Source organism: Chelonia mydas, chromosome 27 (genome assembly GCF_015237465.2).
Source record: "Chelonia mydas isolate rCheMyd1 chromosome 27, rCheMyd1.pri.v2, whole genome shotgun sequence".
NCBI classification, from domain to species: domain Eukaryota; kingdom Metazoa; phylum Chordata; order Testudines; family Cheloniidae; genus Chelonia; species Chelonia mydas.
In genome coordinates, this window is record NC_057860.1 from 6,918,714 (window position 1) to 6,940,365 (window position 21,652).

A 21,652-nucleotide genomic window follows, 5' to 3' on the forward strand; every position below is an offset into this window, starting at 1 on the left:
CTGTCTCTGATCTGCTTTTCTTTCTCCTTTGCCACTTTCCATCCCCCCAACCCTGGGAGCACTATGTTTACTCTTCCCCTGATTAGACATGGAGCCATGGTGTCCTGAGAGAGTTAAATGTGACCGTGTCCATTCAGTGCTGCTTGCCGGTGGCATAATCTTGGAACCTGAAATGAACCGAGCAAAGGGGTGCTCTCTTGCACTTTTCACACATACAGAATTTGATCCTGTCCAGAGCAGGTGTAGAGTGTTGTACATGGTAAAAAATTATGAGCAGGATGGGAAGCCTGGGGGAACCCAATCCTGAATTAATAAGAATGCTGCTACACAACCACCAAGTCACTCCTGCCTTCTGGCAGGACGGAGGCTTGAGAGGGGAGCATGTAGTTAAGAACCTTAGTAGCCTGATGAGTTCAAGCACATTCCTCATATCTCCTTGGACTTGCCAGTTCTTCAAGTCCTGGTCTCTATGTGTATTCCACTGTGGATACACCTGCACTGTCATAAACACAAGAGCAGATCCCTATCTAAGTCCACTCCAAAGAGGACAGATTCCTCCCCAACTCCGTCTTCCAAGTCAGATGAATCTTCATGCCCATTTAGGCATGTTCTAAGCCCCAGGACCATGATAAAAAATGTACACAGGAGCAAGGCTCTGCCAATACTAGACTCTGCACCAGCAGCAACACTGTCTGCAGTACCATCCAGGTCACGGGACCGAGAACTACTGGTACCAATGAAAAGCACCCAGTGGGAGCCTCATTCACCAGCAATACCCCCACGGACCCCAGATGGATCCACCAGCCAAGAGCCTTTCCACATCAACTCTGACGGGAGAGGCAGACAGGACCCTATGGACCCCGGGAAGAATGGAGATGTACACGACTCTGGAGGACATGTTTGTTCTCCTGGATCTGCAATCTTCCCTTTGGTCAAAACCAATCCTCACCGGGGAAATTTTGACCCTGTCAGGAGACACAGACTATGGGAAAAGAAGTCCATCCTCCATCCCATCTACTAACTGTGGTTTTCCTTCAGCAGAACTGATAACACCATTGACTGACCCAGATCTGTCTTTCTCATCATTGGGGGAATCAGAGGTACCAGAGGAGCAGTCATTACCTCCAATCAGGGAGATGAATTCAAACCGAAGATTACGAGCTGCCTGAACCAGTCTCGTCACCCAAACCTGGACACCCGCCCTGGGACCGGTGGTACTCCAAGCTTTGGGGACCTCTGGAACTCACCTTTGACCCCTCATGACAGCACTGTTCAGGCCCCTAGGACCTGTACACCTAACACCCAGGGTCTTTACAATTTAATAGGGAGTCATATCACCTCTCCCTTCCAAGAAAGCAATCAGAATTTCCTCCTGATTTGAAGAGGGGGAATACGAGCCATATCCATTGTTACAGATAGGGATATTTTCCTCTTCTCCCGATGACACTTTTGCTGCAGATTCGCCATCTCCTTCGGACAACCACAACCAATTCCAGGAGCTGCTATAGAGAGTGGCAGGAATGCTCCAGATCTCCTTAGTGGAGATCCAGGACACACGACATAAGCTCCTGGACAGCCCACAACCCAAGGGATCAAGCTGGATAGCACTCCCAGTGAATGAGACCATAGTGAAACTGGCAAGGACAGTATAGCATACATTGGCAGGAGATGCAAGACATACTGCTCCAATGGTGCTCAAGGCCAGCACTCCAGAAGCAATGAATCATAGAATATCAGGGTTGGAAGGGACCTCAGGAGGTCATCTAGTCCAACCCCCTGCTCAAAGCAGGACCAATCCCCAACTAAATCATCACAGCCAGGGCTTTGTCAAGCCTGACCTTAAAAACTTCAAAGGAAGGAGATTCCACCACCTCCCCAGGTAACCCATTCCAGGGCTTCACCGCCCTCCTAGTGAAATAGTTTTTCCTAATATCCAACCTAAACCTCCCCCACTGCAACTTGGACCATTACTCCTCATTCTGTCATCTGCTACCACTGAGAACAGTCTACATCCATCCTCTTTGGAACCCCCTTTCAGGTAGTTGAAAGCAGCTATCAAATCCCCCCTCATTCTTCTCTTCCGCAGACTAAACAATCCCAGTTCCCTCAGCCTCTCCTCATAAGTCATATGTTCCAGTCCCTTAATCATTTTTGTTGCCCTCCACTGGACATTTTCCAATTTTTCCACATCCTTCTTGTAGTGTGGGGCCCAAAACTGGACACAGTACTCCAGATGAGGCCTCACCAATGTCGAATAGAGGGGAACGATCACATCCCTCGATCTGCTGGCAATGTCCCTACTTCTACATCCCAAAATGCATTTGGCCTTCTTGGCAACAAGGGCACGCTGTTGAATCATATCCAGCTTCTCGTCCACTGTAACCCCTAGGTCCTTTTCTGCCGAACTGCTGCCGAGCCATTCGATCCCTAGTCTGTAGCGGTGCATGGGATTCTTCCATCCTATGTGCAGGACTCTGCACTTGTCCTTGTTGAACCTCATCATATTTCTTTTGGCCCAATCCTCTAATTTGTCTAGGTCCCTCTGTATCCTATCCCTACCCTCCAACGTATCTACCTCTCCTCCCAGTTTAGTGTCATCTGCAAACTTGCTGAGGGTGCAATCCACACCATCCTCCAGATCGTTTATGAAGATATTGAACAAAAACAGCCCCAGGACCAACCCTTGGGGCACTCCGCTTGATACCGGCTGCCAACTAGACATGGAGCCATTGATCATTACCCGTTGACCCAACAATCTAGCCAGCTTTCTATGCACCTTATAGTCCATTCATCCAGCCCATACTTCTTTAACTTGCTGGCAAGAATACTGTGGGAGACCATGTCAAAAGCTTTGCTAAAGTTAAGGAATAACACGTCCACTTCTTTCCCCTCATCCACAGAGCCAGTTATCTTGTCACAGAAGGCAATTAGATTTGTCAGGCATGACTTGCTCTTGGTGAGTCCATGCTGACTGTTCCTGATCACTTTCCTCTCCTCTAAGAGCTTCAGAATTGATTCCTTGAGGACCTGCTCCATGATTTTTCCAGGGACTGAGGTGAGGCTGACTGGCCTGTAGTTCCCAGGATCCTCCTTCTTCCCTTTTTTAAAGATGGGCACTAAATTAGCCTTTTTCCAGTTGTCCAGGACTTCCCCCGATCGCCATAGGTTTTCAAAGATAATGGCCAATGGCTCTGCAATCCCATCCGCCAACTCCTTTAGCACTCTCGGATGCAGTGCATCTGGCCCCATGGACTTGTGCTCGTCCAGCTTTTCTAAATAGTCCCGAACCACTTCTTTCTCCACAGAGGGCTGGTCACCTCCTCCCCATGCTGTGCTGCCCAGTGCAGTAGTCTGGGAGCTGACCTTGTTCGTGAAGACAGAGGCAGAAAAAGCATTGAGTACATTAGCTTTTTCCACATCCTCTGTCACTAGGTTGCCACCCTCATTCAGGAAGGGGCCCACACTTTCCTTGACTTTCTTCTTGTTGCTAACATGCCTGAAGAAACCCTTCTTGTTACTCTTAACATCTCTTGCTAGCTGCAACTCCAAGCGTGATTTAGCCTTCCTGATTTCACTCCTGCATCCCCGAGCAATATTTTTATATTCTTCCCTGGTCATTTGTCCAATCTTCCACTTCTTGTAAGCTTCTTTTTTGTGTTTAAGATCAGCAAGGATTTCACTGTTAAGCCAAGCTGGTTGCCTGCCATATTTACTATTCTTTCTACACATCGGGATGGTTTGTCCCTGTAACCTCAATAAAGATTCTTTAAAATACAGCCAGCTCTCCTGGACTCCTTTCCCCCTCATGTTATTCTCCCAGAGGATCCTGCCCATCAGTTCCCTGAGGGAGTCAAAGTCTGCCTTTCTGAAATCCAGGGTCCATATTCTGCAGCTCTCCTTTCTTCCTTGTGTCAGGATCCTGAACTCGACCATCTCATGGTCACTGCCTCCCAGGTTCCCATCCACTTTAACTTCCCCTACTAATTGTTCCCGGTCTGTGAGCAGCAGGTCAAGAAGAGCTCTGCCCCTAGTTGGTTCCTCCAGCACTTGCACCAGGAAATTGTCCCCTACGCTTTCCCAAAACTTCCTGGATTGTCTGTGCACCGCTGTATTGCTCTCCCAGGGGATATCAGGGTGATTGAAGTCTCCCATGAGAACCAGGGCCTGCGATCTAGTAACTTCTGCGAGTTGCCGGAAGAAAGCCTCGTCCACCTCATCCCTCTGCTCCGGTGGTCTATAGCAGACTCCCACCATGACATCACCCTTGTTGCTCAGACTTCTAAACTTAATCCAGAGACTCTCAGGTTTTTCTGCAGTTTCATACCGGAGCTCTGAGCAGTCATACTGATCTCTTACATACAATGCAACTCCCCCACCTTTTCTGCCCTGCCTGTCCTTCCTGAACAGTTTATATCCATCCATGACATTACTCCAGTCATGTGAGTTATCCCACCAAGTCTCTGTTATTCCAATCACATCATTATTCCTTGACTTTGCCAGGACTTCCAGTTCTCCCTGCTTGTTTCCCAGGCTTCTTGCATTTGTGTATAGACACGTGAGATAACTCACTGATAGTCCCTCTTTCTCAGTATGAGGCAGGAGCCCTCCCCTCTCACGCTCTCCTGCTCGTGCTTCCTCCCGGTATCCCACGTCCCCATTTACCTCAGGGCTTTGGTCTCCTTCCCCCGGTGAACCTAGTTTAAATCCCTCCTCACTAGGTTAGCCAGCCTGCTTGCGAAGATGCTCTTCCCTCTCTTCATTAGGTGGAGCCCATCTCTGCCTAGCACTCCTCCTTCTTGGAACACCATCCTATGGTCAAAGAATTCAAAGCCTTCTCTCCGACATCAGTGCTCTCCTACTCCCTTGGATAGGCCACTTGAACTGTGCCTTTCCTCCCGTCCTGCAGCTATCCTGGGGTTCTTTGGAAAATTTGACAAGACAGAGCACAAGCCAACATCATTGCGTCCAAATGGCCCAGACAGTTCAGACAGTTCTAGTTCCTGAGTCTTTTGTGAATGTCAACCCCATTGCCCATCAACATTCAGTCCTTGTCAGATCTCTTGGCTCAAGAGAACGGCAAGGTCAGTCATCCCAACCTGGATGCTCTTCATATCACTGCTGGAATGGTCGTCACATCTAGAACATTCCTGTACTGGAACTGTGCAAGCCGTTATTGATAGCAGCAAGGACTCCACCAGATAACATTATCTTGCCGAAGGGAAGTGTAACAGCGACAGACCCCGGTCGTCAGTGTGCAAGGTCGAACCTGGGACCTCTGAAGCTTAGTGCATCAGCCTCTACTGCATGAGCAAAAAACCCACTAAGCCACCGTTCCAAATCCTAGCTAGATGTTTGATGTCAATGAAGGATGCCTTCCTCGTCGCCATTTCCTTGACTAAAAGGGTAGGTGAACTTGAGGCCCTAATGCAGGGGTGGGCAAACTTTTTGGCCCGAGGGCCACATCGGGGTTGCGCAACTGTATGGAGGGCTGGGTAGGGAAGGCTGTGCCTCCCCACACAGCCTGGCCCCTGCCCCCTATCCGCCCCCTATCCACCCCCTCCCACTTCCCGCCCCCCTCAGAACTCACAACCCATCCAACCCCCCTCTACTTCTTGACCCCTGACCACCCCCTCCTACCAGGACCCCCTGCCCCAACCGCTCCCCAGGACCCCCCCTCCCCGCGCTCCCTGTCCCCTGACTGCCACGACCCCATCCACACCCCCGCCTCTAACCGTCCCCTGAGACCCCACCCCCATCCAACTCCCCCTGCTCTCCGTCCCCTGACTGCCCCCCCCAGAACCTTCGCCCCATCCAACCACCCCCTGTTCCCTGTCCCCTGACTGCCCCTCAGGACCCCCTGCCCCTTATCCTACCCCCCCTGCTCCCCGCCCCCTTACCATGCCGGAGCCAGCCACGCCAGCATGCTGCCTGACAGGAGCGGCGGGCCAGAAGACTGCCTGCCTGGCGGCGTGGCTGTGGAGGAGGGGGGACAGCTCAGGGGCTGGGCAGGATGGTCCCGCAGGCCAGATGTGGCCCCCGGGCCATAGTTTGCCCGCCTCTGCCCTAATGGCATACCCACCATACACAATATTCCATATAGAGAGTCTCTCTACAACTGCACCTGAAATTCACTTGCCTGCGTTCTTCCCAAAGCTCCATGCTTCCAGCGAGGAGCGGAGGCTTCATGCCCACGACATGTGATGAGCAGTGTGCCTGCGACGTGTGATAAGCATTGATATTTTACCTGAAGAGAACAAAACAGATCAGAAAGTAATGTTGATTGTTTGTTGCCGTAGCTGAATGAGCCTGAGGGCAAGCTTTTTCCTCCCAGAAACTCTCCAAGTGGATCTCTGGCTATATCCTACTTCGTTTCACATCTGCTCTCCCACACAGGCTACAGGATCACTCTACAAGGAGCCTCAGTAACCTCACTGCACAAAGTATCCCTACTTCTTATTTGCAAGGGAGCAGTGTGGAGCTCCATCCACGCATCCAGAAGACATTACACCTTGGTCCAAGCCTCCTCCGCTGACATATCTTTTGGGATACAAGTTCTACAAGCAGCCATACCACCTACATCTTCACGCCCTCCTCTTGTCACAGTACTCTTGTAAGTCACCCATAGAGGAATACATATAGGGACGAGCACTCAAAGAAGAAAGGGAAGTTACTTACCTTATTGTACCTTGAGTTCTTCGAGATGTGTGGTTCCTATCAGAATTCAGCTATGCTTTCCCCTCTGCTTCGATCATGTCTGGATTAACAGTAAAGAAGGAAACGGAGAGGCGGTCGGTCCGCACCACCCCTTATAGAATCATAGAAGATTAGGGTTGGAAGAGACCTCAGGAGGTCATTTAGTCCAACCCCCTGTTCAAAGCATATACCGTCAGAGCTGAGCATGAGAAGAGCAGGGTGCAGACACAGACAGACATGCCAATTGCAAGAATTCTCCAGTCTCGGGCTCTTGGAGCCCATGCATACCTGCAGTGGAATACAGATAGGGACTGCATGTCTCAAAGAAATCCAGTTACAGTAAGGGAAGTAACTTCCCTTTTTCTGCCTGTGCTCCAGCCTTTTTATACCCTGCATTCTGGTTGGTTGGGGAGCAGGCACACAGGGGCTACCCTACTCAGTCCAGAGGACTATGGCTCATACTCAGCTTTTCCAGTGTCCACATGTAACCCACACTTGTATTAGCCCTGGCAGCAACAGTCTTGTGCATATCTCATATTGTGCCAGAACTTGCAGGATCAAGACCATAGCCTCTCGAGTATGTATACGTCTGTATGGGAATAGTCTGTGATGAACTGTGCAGCGTTAGCACGCAGTGACACATGCCACCTAGGAGAGTGAACAAAAGCTTTGATAACAGAGCTGGCAGCACTAACAATTTTTCACACACAAAAACTTACATTAAAAATAGAAACCTGCTGAGGATAAACCTCTGCTGTGGTGAAATTCAAAGCAAATCATTTCACTTGGCTCCTTGATGTAGAAATCACTTCTGTCATTCTCTGCTGTGTTTTTAAAAAAGACACTGCTGTTAGAATCCGTTTCAGTCTGCAATTACCATTGACAGAGCAAGTCACTGCAGGTATTTATCAGCAAGTCCAAAGCCACTGCTTTTAGGTAGGAGAAGTATTGCAGAGGTAACATGCTGCTCATGAATCCTGTCCTTTATTCTGAAATAGTTGGTGCATGCCTTATTCATAACAACAGCCCAAACCATACATGCAGATTATATTATAGATTATATATTATATATTATACATACACATGCATTCTACCAGCCGCAGCTGGGAAACAATTGGAACCACCTGCTGCCTGGGGCTGCATGGGTTGAGAATTGCACCTTATCTTTTGGTACATGGACCCAGCCACATTAGAGGTGCCTGGATATGCCATGAATACCTACCATTAACACAGACAGCTTTGTGTTCGAAGCTCTTTCCAAACCTTTTCGGACTATTCTTCAGTCATCTCTGTGCAGTAGGCAAGTGTGAGCGCTATTAGCTTTGTTTCACAGATGAGAAAACTGAGGCTGACAGGCCCATGTATGGAGACAGTATCAGAGCCCAGAGTAAAGGTTCAGAGCTCCTGATTTCCAGTCCAGTGCATAAGGCTGCCTTCTCTCCCAAGGAAGGCCAGGAGCTGAGTTCTCTGAGTGGCTCAAACCACCATCCTTTTGGTTGAGGTAAATGTATGGGACATTGCCCAGCAGATAAGTCAGGTTAGCCATTAGATGCACTTGGTGTATTAAACTAACAGTAGTAATGAGGTTTGCTGTAGTGCTTGAGTTTCAGCTGCATCCTACAGAACTCAAGCAGTACATCACAGTGTCTGTTTCCTTTTCATCCAGTTTCTTTCCTCTTTATGGGCACTTCTGGAGGCTAATCCTAGGTCATGATCACCCTTTGCAGTTTTGGTCAGTGTATTTCAGAAAACCACTGCTACTGTAAACATTATATTTGCGAGATTATCTTCTGTAAAGGGACACCACTGACTGAAAATCTAGTCAATTTCACACGCGCACACACACAAAAAAACTCCAAAAGAGGCTTCAGGTGCTACAACCACTTCAAACTCCCCTTGCCATGTCCATGGTTTTCCAGTCCCGTTCCCATCTGGCACACGGTTTTCTGTCCGTCACTGCTGTGTGAAAGACTCGCACAAACAGGAAAGTTACTGATTAAGCTACACACGTGCACATGGACAGCGGTGAAACTGACTATACGCAAAATGCTGCCAAATAAACAAAATACATAAACTGAATAAACAGAAATAAATATATTTTCTCTGGAATCCTTTTCAGTTCTACTCATCTTAAGCGTTACTTGTAACAATAGTAGGTACAAAAGTTTCAAATGGCAGACTGATATTTAAGTTGATGTTGTACCTTTATATTTACTGCATTTTGGGGAGAGGTACAATAGATTTATGTATAAGTTTAATGCTCTGGCCTTTGACTCATGAAGAAAAGGGTTCAAGTGCTGCCTTTTAAGGAAAACCATTGAAAATGTGTTTTGTTGTTTATCCTATTCTGCTAATGCATTAGTGCTGGAACTAGGGGTGTTGCCGCCCGCACCCCCTGGCTTGAAGTGGTTTCCATCATATACAGGCTTTGCACTTTGGTTCAATGGCTCTCAACCCCCCCCCATAAAAATTGTTCCTGCACCCCTCTGCTAATGGTCATGTGTCCATATTTTAAAACCATCCTACAATCTGGCAAATAATCATCAGTCTCTGTATTACCTGTCAGAATTAAGATTCATTGGCAGGGCTGCGTATGAGAAGCTTGCTGAACACCTGGCCCTGGTTTACAAATCCTTCACTTCCATGCTATGCTTAAAACAAAACGGTTTCCCTTTTAGAAAGTACTGTCTCTAAGGATTATCGTTCTTTGGATTTAGACATGCTGATAAGCCCTAGCATTGTGGAAACATTGATCTACTAGTCTAGATTACTCAGTTGCATTTAGATCGTTCTAAGCACTGGTATATTAGTTTTTTCGTTTGATAAGGTACTAATGGGATAGTGGCATGCTCTGTCCTTAAAAATCCTATTAAAGCTACAAGTCACATCATGTTAGCTTTGTGGGGTGGGGAGGGTTGTTGTTTTTCAAATGTACAGCTACATTGGTTCCAGAAAAGAAATTGGTTAAAAAAGTCCCTGAGGCTTCCAAGGTCTCAGAAAAGCAAAATAATGCAATACACACGCCTTTGTTCCGTATCTGTAGTGTCAAGGGAAGTTACAGACAATTCTCTCTCTTCTCACACGTGTTTTTCACTGTGGAGTACAACAAACAAGGCAGTTCTAACAGTGCTTATTTATCTTTCTGATATATGTGAACGATGTAGAAGATTGCCGAGCTGGCACTCAAAAAGACTGGGAGGTCACTGTATCTGGGCTGCTTATACATTAATCTGGGCACTGCTTTTTGTAACTCTGCTTCTCAAAGTGTTCCTTCACGTGAATCTCTTTGTTGTTTTGTTTTTTTCCTTTTCAAAGTACAGTGTATTTAAATGTAAAATGAGAAAGGAGTGTTGCTGTTAGGAGAAGCACTTCTAACAAAAACAAGAGATTTTTTTACCAGGAGATACTGTTTCCAGGCCATACAAGTCCAAGTATGGAACATTCTCTGGGGCCTGATCCTTCTCTGCTTTACATCTTGTGCTGCTGCTTGCACCAGTACAAAGTGGATGTACAATTCTAAATTAATTTCTGATCTGTTTATGTTTTATACCTGCTTTTCACTGGTGTTAAATGACTATAGAGGGCCCAAAGCAGAAGAGAATCAGGTCCTTAATCTTTAAAGGACACCTAAGATCACTAGAACTGAAAGAAGTTAATGAAATACATTTTCCTCTCTTTTTTTCCAGTTTACTTTATGCATTTGACAGCACTCAATATATATAGTCCAAATTCACTTTCCTGTCAGTTAATTAGCTTCTCCCTTGCTGAAACCATCTTTGTAAATATCAACAGGAAAGTTTAAAAACCCTTGTAATATTGTTTTACATCAGAGTGGAATTACAACAGTGTTAGGGAGATATAACAGAATGAAGCATCTGGCTGATTATATAAAAATTTCTTTCTGAAACTGACAGGTTTCAGAGTAGCAGCCGTCTTAGTCTGTATTCGCAAAAAGAACAGGAGTACTTGTGGCACCTTAGAGACTAACCAATTTATTTGAGCATAAGCTTTCGTGAGCTACAGCTCACTTCATCGGATGCATAAAAGTGGAAAATGCAGTGAGGATATTTTTATACACACAGACCATGAAAAAATGGGTGTTTATCACTTCAAAAGGTTTTCTCTCCCCCCACCCTACTCTCCTGCTGGTAATAGCTTATCTAAAGTGATCACTCTCCTTACAATGTATATGATAATCAAGGTGGGAAAGAAGCCCTTGAGGAATTCCACCATGATTTCAACAATTTCCATCCCACCATCAACCTCAGCCTGGACCAGTCCACACAAGAGATCCACTTCCTGGACACTTCGGTGCTAATAAGCGATGGTCACATAAACACCACCCTATACCGGAAACCTACTGAATGCTATTCCTACCTACATGCCTCCAACTTTCACCCAGACGACACCACACGGTCCATTGTCTACAGCCAAGTTCTACGATACAACCGCATTTGCTCCAACCCCTCAGACAGAGACAAACACCTACAAGATCTCTATCAAGCATTCTTACAACTACAATACCCACCTGCTGAAGTGAAGAAACAGATTGACAGAGCCAGAAGAGTACCCAGAAGTCACCTACTACAGGACAGGCCTAACAAAGAAAATAACAGAATGCCACTAGCCGTCACCTTCAGCCCCCAACTAAAACCTCTCCAACGCATTATCAAGGATCTACAACCTATCCTGAAGGACGACACATCACTTTCACAAATCTTGGGAGATAGACCAGTCCTTGCCTACAGACAGCCCCCCAACCTGAAGCAAATACTCACCAGCAACTACATACCACACAACAGAACCACTAACCCAGGAACCTATCCTTGCAACAAAGCCCGTTGCCAACTGTGTCCACATATCTATTCAGGGGACACCATCATAGGGCCTAATCGCATCAGCCACACTATCAGAGGCTCGTTCACCTGCACATCCACCAATGTGATATATGCCATCATGTGCCAGCAATGCCCCTCTGCCATGTACATTGGTCAAACTGGACAGTCTCTACGTAAAAGAATAAATGGACACAAATCAGATGTCAAGAATTATAATATTCATAAACCAGTTGGAGAACACTTCAATCTCTCTGGTCACGCGATTACAGACATGAAAGTTGCGATATTACAACAGAAGAACTTCAAAACCAGACTCCAGCGAGAAACTGCTGAATTGGAATTCATTTGCAAATTGGATACAATTAACTTAGGCTTGAATAGAGATTGGGAGTGGCTAAGTCATTGTGCAAGGTAACCTATTTCCCCTTGTTTTTTCCTACCCCCCTGCCTCCGTTCGTCAGACGTTTTTGTTAAACCCTGGATTTATGCTGGAAATGGCCCACCTTGATTATCATACACATTGTAAGGAGAGTGATCACTTTAGATAAGCTATTACCAGCAGGAGAGTGGGATGGGGGGAGAGAAAACCTTTTGAAGTGATAAACACCCATTTTTTCATGGTCTGTGTGTATAAAAATATCCTCACTGCATTTTCTACTTTTATGCATCCGATGAAGTGAGCTGTAGCTCACTAAAGCTTATGCTCAAATAAATTGGTTAGTCTCTAAGGTGCCACAAGTACTCCTTTTCTTTTTTCTGAAACTGGATTTTATTAAAATGTTTCACCTTCAAAAAGTTAAGCTGATGGTGTTCCCTCAAAGCACAGGTTTTCTCTGTAAAGTGATTTTAAAATGGCAACACTGGGTTCTATGATTGCTGTATCTCACTGATTACAGTTCATACCTGTTTACATTACAAGTAAAACTACGTATTTCCTAATTTCCGATACTGGTAATTCCCCCAGAATCTGTAAATCAAGCATAGTTCTTAAGTCATACACACTCAGCAGTAATAAAAGTCCTGCGATTAGTTTATGCCATGGTATTCAAATCAGAATTAGTCCAGTTCATTCTCCCAAGCTGGGTTGGCTCTGCAAGGCTAACAGGAGTAAAAAAGTACTGTTGTAAAATATTACTTTGTCCATAAAGCCAGCAAATATGACTCAGAAAACACACACACACACAGCAGATCTGAAGAATAAGGGCTTGTCTACACTTGAAAGTTATTTTAGGTAGGGTGCGAGTAGCAGTTCTGGTTGATTTCTCCATGTAGACAAGCCCTGAGAAGGTACCATTTATATGTAGTCACTTTTCTAACCATCCCCACAATTTAAATGAGTTGACAGAGACCCAAAAGGAGAGAGAGAGAACACCAGATGCTGTGTCTACAGAGGAAACTTGAAATGAGATCCACGCCTCTCTTCTTTAACAAAAACGTTTTTCTAGTCTCAACTTCATGACCCAACACTACTTATGTCAAGGAATTAAAGTAAGAAAACATAAAGCAATTGGGTCTAAAATAGTGAGGTACCATTGAGAAGTATGCAGAGATACATCCTCATTAGAGGGACTCAACCAAACGTCCGGGCTCTGTTTCAGCATTTGTTTGGTCAGAGTTTACAACCAATTAAAAGCAAGTTCTTCAGCTTGCACCCTACAGGCATGTGGATCTGAGAAGTCATTCTCTGGGGAAGTAGTTTGAGTGAGACTGATAGCCTAGGTCTTCCTTGTAAGGCAGCACGTAAGATCGGTGATGCTGAATGACACCGACCCCCAAGGAAGACCCCTGGGATTTAAAAATGAAATGTGATTCTTCAAATACTAACTTTTTAAAATTCTTGTTCCTAGGAGTGGCCACACACTGCTTGCCTTCTGGTTTTCTCGTCAGGAGGGGAAGCTAAACCGACAACAGACTATTGAGCTGGGACATCACATTCTCAAAGCACACATTTTTAAGGTAACAAGAATTCAAGGCAAGGTTCACACCATCCTCTTCCCTGGCGCACAGAGTCTGTCTATTAGAGAGACACGGTGGGTGAGGTGGTATCTTTTATTGGCCCAACTTCTGTTGGTGAGAGAGTCAAGCTTTCCTGGGACCAACGTGGCTACAGCCCCGCTGCAGTACCCACTATATAAGGTCTGTTCTTGTTGCAGTGTGGCTGTAAGAAGTGTTGTTGCTTCAGGCTTCCAAAACACATGAAGGAAGTTTAGCTTTTGAGAACTGGTGAGGACATGAGGAATTCTAAAGGGCCAGAAATGTGGGGAGATCTGCTTTGATTCTAAGGGGGAGGGGGGGATTAAAATCTGACAACATGTCTTGTTTCGTTAAATTACCGCACACTGCTTAAAATGCTCCTTGCCAAGTACTTCTGCACCCGACTTACGAATAAATGGCATTACAAATTTGACTGGCCTTAAAATGTTGCCAGAGATAAAGGTTGGAATTCTGGTCACCGTATGCAATGCCGTCCTTGTTACCCAGGTTTTCATTTCATACCCCCACAGCTCTTCTGAAACTTTCTTAATGTTAAAAGTGACAGAACCATTAGTGGATAGGGCACTAGACAGGGTGTCAAGAGACCTGGATTTTATTTTATTCCTGCCTCTGCCACTACCCTTGGTCAAATTTCTTCTTCTGTCTGACTCAGTCTCCTTGTGTGTAATATAAGGATGAGTTCCCTCCTTTGTAAAAAGCTTTGTTCTTAATCTGTACATCTCAATGTATAAGAGTCAAGTATAGTTTGTTTATGATCTACCAGTGAGGGCAAGCTGAGACACTGCATGTTTCTGCAGAGCTGAGCTTATTAAAAATAATGTCTGGTTACTGCTCCTTAATGGTCCATTTTTACCCTCCACACAAAGAGTGGCCCAGGGGTCACTAGTTAAGATTCAAGTTTGACCCACAACTGGCGTCGGATCTTCAGGCCCAAAGAATGTTCACCAATCAGCATATGAATTGATTAGCCCACTGTAACTACTACAGAGAGAATAAATCATTTCTTAAAATTAATGGGAGCGGTGGGTACGCAGCACTTCTGAAAATCAGGGCACTTATTCAGGTGCTTAAACTTAGGCACCCACTTTGCCAATACTTTTTAGAGCAACAGGCCTTATGAACATCCTGCTAGATCTCTTTATTTCGTTGTGCCTGCTATATTAATAATCATGTGTAATGGCAGGTCTGTAGCATTTCGGGAGATTATGGGTAAGTTTGAGGTAAAGTGAGGAATCCCAATCAGCGTATAATTTTCAGATTTTAACATACATAAGTAGCTTCAGATTTAGCCCTGACATTAGTGGGGTCAGTTCCTATTAACATCAGTGCCAAAGCTGAATTTGGATCCTAGACTTTATCATTTTACACTTTATAATGGAGAAAATGGCAGTATTTCAAAATCTAAATAAACCTTACGTTTCATTAAGTGAATGAGTTGGCAATAGATTCCAACTTTAATTGAAAAATATTTACCATCCTGGAAAGTGTCTGTTAACATACGGAAGATGTCCGTATAGCTTTCTGTTTCTAATTACTTGGCAAAATCCATTTAGTGAGAATAATTTGCCTTGGTGACAGATAAGTGTAACATCAGGTTGTACAGAAGTCCTACAGAGTTTTGAAAGGGGTTTGGGTTAGATGGTTTACATGAGAAAAGCACTGTAAAGATTAGGCCTTTGGTGTTTCTTAAACAGATTTATTTTTATTCCTTTATTTACAGTAGTTGTTTGTTTAAGAGGATCTGCTTGTATTTTGTACCAAACTGAACCATAGCAGCCCTGTTTCTTGAAAGAGACACTTTCAAACTGGAACATTTCAAGGAGAAATATAAGTATATTGTGTCTGTATTCCCATTCCTATTATTGCAGATACTTTTTGTTTATGAGGAAGGGATTTCTCCTTCACAGCGTCTCACTCTGCCTGGTCGTCTAGTAAAATTATTATCTTGTAGCTATGACATGAGCCTTCTGCCAAGTGAAATGCATGTCAGGTCATAAAGTCAGCTTAACTTTTTTCTGCGGTATTGTGTTGGAAGAGCAGCCTTGTCTAAACACAAAGGTCCTGATCCTAAATTTACACTGGTTTTACACCAGCATAACCCCATTGGAGTTACCTTTTACACTGCTGTGAAAGGAGAATCAGATGCTAAACCATGGGTGGTGGGTGAAGCTTCCTCTTGCGGAGGCTAGCCCCTGCCTCACCTCTTCCAGCTGAAGCCTGGCCCTCTTCTGGTTGAGTCCACACCCCCGCTCACTTCTCTCAGCCTCCCCCACGGCCCCAGCCAGGGCGGGATGGGGGGCTGAGAGCTCGGCCCGACCATGGCAGAACTCTTGTCTCTTGCCAGAGCCCTGAGCCTGTAGCCCATCCCCTGTTCCACCCCCGGCCACACTCATGGCTGCACCCCATTCTACCTCTTTCCCACAGCCCCTCCTCCACTCTGCCTCTTCCCCCAATATCCCATCCCCTTCTCACTCCCTTCCCCCCACCCTTTCCCACTGTGGCCTCGAGACCAGAAAAGCAGCCCCGGGGACATGGCTGGGGGAGATTTTTCCGGGGGGCCCCAAATTGGCCGGGGCCCCATGGGCTCTTGTGATCTGCCACTCCCCCAACCCCTCCCCCCCACCCTGGTGACATGAGGTTTGGGGAGGCTTAGCCTCCATTGTGCACCACCCATGTGCAAAACATTTGGTAGGACTTGGTGGAGGTGTGGGTTATACACAGATGTTATTTTGGCTACTAAAATAAAATTTAAAAACCGTATTTGTCCTAATACATGTGTTTGTCCTGTCACATCCCAAAAGGATTGTATCATTTGAGTCTCTGTTCAGGACAGACCCAGGTGTGGAATTTCAATGTGTGATAAATCAGTGAGATGCAAAATCACTGAATAACAATCACAAAGAGGTGTTTTGACAGATCTGTGTAGGGAAACTTGCACACTGTCTGTTTGCATTGTGGCTCAAGCAAGTGTCTTTTAGCCCCCTCACTTTTATGAGCGTAAATACCCTCATGTCATTTTTTTAAAAATAACAAAGTATAAATGTCTTCAGTAACTGATTTAAAAGATTAAGAAGGGATCTTAACAGATGGGAACCAGCTTGCAAAAATGGCATGCAATGAAAGGGCATCAAGAGAAACTTACAAAAATTACACCAGCAAATCTAAACTTCAAGGTAACATTGTTTTAAACATCAAGCAATGAGAAGTCCTTCATTTCAATCATAACTGTCCTGCCTAAAATGTTAGTGATCCAGAAATGAACTTCCCTTGTCCCTCGATTAAGAGACTGATTAACATTACAGGCAATGAAAACAGGCTAATGGAATGAAAAGATGTCTGATATTCCTTGAAACAGTATTGCAAAAGATCATTACATTGAGTTTAGCTGGCAAATTGTCTTAAACCAGAGGCCCTTCACTACTGCATTTCAGTTCTAATCTTTTCATGGGTCACAAACAAAAATTAATTTCGTGTACATCTAGTCCCTCATGGATATTTTTCTGCATCACAAAATCATGATACAATCTAGTAAGATTTGGACAAAGGTTTTTAAATACCCTGGGGATGTAAGAGGTTAGGACTGAGATGCTTTGACAAAGTACTGGGAGGATCCTGGACTGAAACAGCTAGGGTTATATAGTAGGTGAGGACTCAGGTACATTGGCAGAACTGCTTTGGAAGGATTTAGAACTGAAATAGCGCTGAGGTCCATACACCAGAATTTCAGTTCATTGGCATTGCTTGAGGGGAAACCTGCACAAAGTCAGTCTTTACTAGTCTCCTGTTCCTGTGTATGAACATATTAATGAGATTAAACCCATTCCTCTTATTTCAGCATTTTAATCTTGTATTAAAGTCGGATTCATTGTTGCTGACAGATAGAGCCTGACTTTATAACTCAGGACTTAAAAAGAAAAGGGAAGAATCAGACACTAGCTATGAATTGAGGAGAAATAAACATTGGTTTCTGCTGCTGAACTCTTTTTGTATTGAATGTGTTTATTTCCTAGAAAACAAGTGCCCTCTTCTGTTGATCAGAGTGTCCTGCATAATCCAAGTCTGTTTGTTTCAGTACAGTTTACTAACTGTTTGCTACAATATTTTATCTTCGGATGGCTATTTTGAAAGGTGCAGATATGCCTTCTCGTATCACACCTGATAGAGATTATAGACGCTTATTTATTAATGTAATAATACACTAATCATGTTTAGTATTTCTTTTAAATTTCTGCTTCTAATTTGTCCAAATTATACAATGCTCACTTAAGTAACTGAAATAAATGTTGCTATGTCATTGTTTTATAGTGTGTGATATAAAAAGCAGGGAGTAATAATTGCCAGAATTCCCGAGGTCTTTGCTTCCTACCCCCAAGTACACACAAACTTTTCCTCTACACGCATAGTGTCAAATAAATTAAAAATCTTAAATGAATCAAACCGTACCATAGAATCTCTATGGATAGAAATTCCATGCTTGAATAATAAGAGTATAGCAATAGGAATATACTACCGATCACCTGACCAGGATGGTGGTTGTGAAATGCTCAGGGAGATTAGAGAGGCTACAAAAACAGAAAACCCAATAATAATGGGGGATTTCAAATATCCCCATATTGACTTCATACATGTCACCTCAGCTTGTCCTGGAACCCACAAGGGGAGAGGCAAGTCTTGATTTAGTCCAAAGTGGAGTTACAGCATCTGGTCCAGGAAGTGAATGTAGCCGAACTGCTTGGTAATAGTGACAATAATGTAATTAAATTTAACATCCTTATGGGGGGGGGGGAGCACCAAAAAAACCCAACACAGTAGGATATAACTTCAAAAGGGGAACTACACAATAATGATGAAGCTAGTTAAATGGAAATTAGAAAAAACAGTCACAAGGGTGAAATGCCTACAAACTGCATGGAGACTATTTAAAAATACATAATAGATTCTCAAATTAAATATATTCCCCAAATAAAAAAAATAGTAAGAGGGCTGGGAAAAGCATGGAGCAGGTCCTCAAGGAGTCTATTTTGAAGCACTTGGAGGAGAGAAAAGTGATCAGGAACAGACAGCATGGATTCACCAAGGGCAAGTCATGCCTGACCAACCTGATTGCCTTCTATGATGATATAACTGGCTCTGTGGATATGGGAAAGCGGTGGACGTGATATACCTTGACCTCAGCAAAGTTTCTGAAACGGTCTCCCACAGTATTCTTGCCAGCAAGTTAAAGAAGTATGGATTGGATGAATGGACAATAATGTGGATAGAAAGCTGGCTAGATCCTCAGGCTCAACGGCTACTGATCAACGTCTCTATGTCTTGTCTCGATGTCTAGCTGAAGTACTCAATGCTTTTTTTGCCTCAGTCTTCCCAGACAAGGTCAGCTCCCAGACTGCTTCACTGGGCAGCACAGTATGGGGAGGAGGTGAGCAGCCCTCAGTGATGAAAGAACAAGTTAAGGACTGGCTAGATTGTCAGGCTCAAAGGGTAGTGATCAACTGCTCGATATCTAGTTGGCAGTCGGTATCAAGCGGAGTGTCCCAGAGGTCGGTCCTGGGGCCAGTTTTGTTCAACATCTTCATTAGTGATCTGGATGATGGGATGGATTGCACCCACAGCAAGTTCACGGATGACACTAAACTGGGAGCAGAGGTAGATACGCTGGAGGGTAGGGATAGGATACAGAGGGCCCTAGACAAATTGGAGGATTGGGCCAAAAGAAATTCTGATGAGGTTCAACAAGGACAAGTACAGAGTCCTGCACTTAGGATGGAAGAATGCCATGCACTGCTACAGGCTGGGGACCAACTGGCTAAGTGACACTTCTGCAGAAAAGGACCTGAGGATTACAGTTGACGAGAAGCTGGATATGAGTCAACAGTATGCCCTTGTTGCCAAGAAGGCTAATGGCATATTGGGTTGCATTAGTAGGAGTATTGCCAGCAGATTGAGGGAAGTGATTATTCCCCTCTATTCGGCACTGGTGAGGCCACATCTGGAGTATTACATCCAGTTTTGGGCCCCCCACTATAGAAGGGATGTGGACAAATTGAAGAGAGTCCAGCAGAAGGCAACAAAAATGATTAGGGGGCTGAGGCACATGATTTATGAGGAGAGGCTGAGGGAACTGGGTTTATTTAGTCTGCAGAAAAGAAGAGTGAGGGGGGATTTGATAGCAGCCTTCAACTGCCTGAAGGGGGGTTCCAAAGAAGATGGAGCCACCATGTTCTCCATGGTGGCAGATGACAGAACAAGGAATAATGGTCTCAAGTTGCAGTGGGGGAGGTCTAGGTTGGATATTAGGAAAAACTATTTCACTAGGAGGGTGGTGAAGCACTGGAATAGGTTACCTAGGGAGGTGGTGGAATCTCCATCCTTAGAGGTTTTTAAGGCCTGGCTTGAAAAAGCCCTGGCTGGGATGATTTAGTTGGGATTGATCCGGCTTTGAGCAGGGGGTTGGACTAGATGACCTCCTGAGGTCTCTTCCAACCCTGATCTTCTATGATTCTATTAAATGCTACCACAGCTAAACAGCAGAGTAAACGAGACGGTTAGAAACAAAAAGGCATCCTTTAAAAATTGGAAGTCTGATCTTACTGATTGTGATAGAAAGGAGCATAAACTCTGGCAAGTCAACTATAAAACTATAATAAGGCCAAGTAAGAATTTGAAGAGCAGCTAGCCAAGAACAGAAAAACTAACAACAACAAAAAAATTCAGTACATGTGAAAGCAGGAAGTCTGTCAAACAATTATAAGTGCCACTGCACAATCAAAGTGCTAAAGGAGCACTCGAAGACAAAGCAATTGCAGAGAAGCTAAATGAATTCTTTGCTTCAGTCTTCACTGCAGAGGACATGGGGGCGATCCCCACACCCAAGCCATTCTTTTAGGTTAGAAGTCTGAGGGACTGTTCCAGATTGAGGTGTCAGTAAAGGAGGTTTGGAGACAAACTGACTAATTAAACAGTAATAAGTCACCAGGGCCAGATGGTATTCACTAAAGAGTTCTGAAGGAACTCAAATATGAAATGGAAGAACTATTCACCGTGGCAGGTAACTTAGCGCTTAAATCAGCTTCTGATTGATGACTGGAGGGTAGTTAATATAATACCTGTTTTTAAAAAAGGCTCCAAAAGTGATCCTGCCAATTACAGGCCGGTAATCCTAACTTCAGTATGAGGCAAATTGGTTGAAACTATAGTAAAGAACAAAATTATCAGACGTATTTAAACACGATATTTTGAGGAAGAGTTAACATAGCTTTTGGAAAGGGAACTCATGCAGTACTAATCTATTAGAATTCTTTGAGGGAGTCAATAAGCAAGGGTGGACAAGGGTGATCCAGTGGATATAAAAAGAAAAGGAGTACTAGTAGCACCTTAGAGACTAACCAATTTATTTGAGCATAAGCTTTCGTGAGCTACAGCTCACTTCATCCGATGAAGTGAGCTGTAGCTCACGAAAGCTTATGCTCAAATAAATTGGTTAGTCTCTAAGGTGCCACTAGTACTCCTTTTCTTTTTGCGAATACAGACTAACACGGCTGCTACTCTGAAACCAGTGGATATAATGAACTTGGACTTTCAGAAACCGTTTGACAAGGTCCCTCACCAAAAGCTCTTAAGAAAAGTAAGCAGTCATGGGATAAGAGGAAAGGTCATCTCATGATCCGTAACTGGTTAGAAGACAGGAAACAGGGTAAGAATAAATGGTCAGTTTTCACAATGGAGAGAGGTAAATAGGGTCCCCTAAAGATCTCTGCTGGCACCTATGCTGTTCAGCATGTTCATAAATAATCTGGAAGAGGGGATAAACAGGCTGCAGAATTTACAGATGATACAAAATTACTAAAATAGTTAAATACAAAACTGACTGAAGAGTTACAAAGAGATCTCACAAAAGTGAGCAATAAGGTGACAAAATGGCAGATGAAATTCACTCTTGATAATGCAAAGTAACACACATTGGAAAAAATAATCTCAACTATACATCCAAAGGGTAGGGTCAAAATTAGCAGTTACCACTCAAGAAAGAGATCTTGGAGTCATTGTGGATAGTTCTCTGAAAATATCTGCTCAATGTGCAGCGGCAGTCAAAAAAACTAACAGAATGCTAGGAGCCATTGGGAGAG

General features: G+C 44.4%; 1 protein-coding gene across 8 annotated transcripts in view; it reads left to right on the forward strand.

The window, feature by feature from the left end:
* The window catches only part of TANC2 (tetratricopeptide repeat, ankyrin repeat and coiled-coil containing 2), a 675,729-nt gene that overhangs the window by 611,217 nt on the left and 42,860 nt on the right, over positions 1-21,652 (forward strand). For all 8 annotated transcript variants that reach the window (XM_037886783.2, XM_037886784.2, XM_037886786.2 and 5 more), the window contains one exon: positions 13,379-13,487. In XM_037886783.2, coding sequence (XP_037742711.1) covers positions 13,379-13,487 — 109 coding nt within the window. The remainder of the gene's footprint in view (positions 1-13,378; positions 13,488-21,652) is intronic.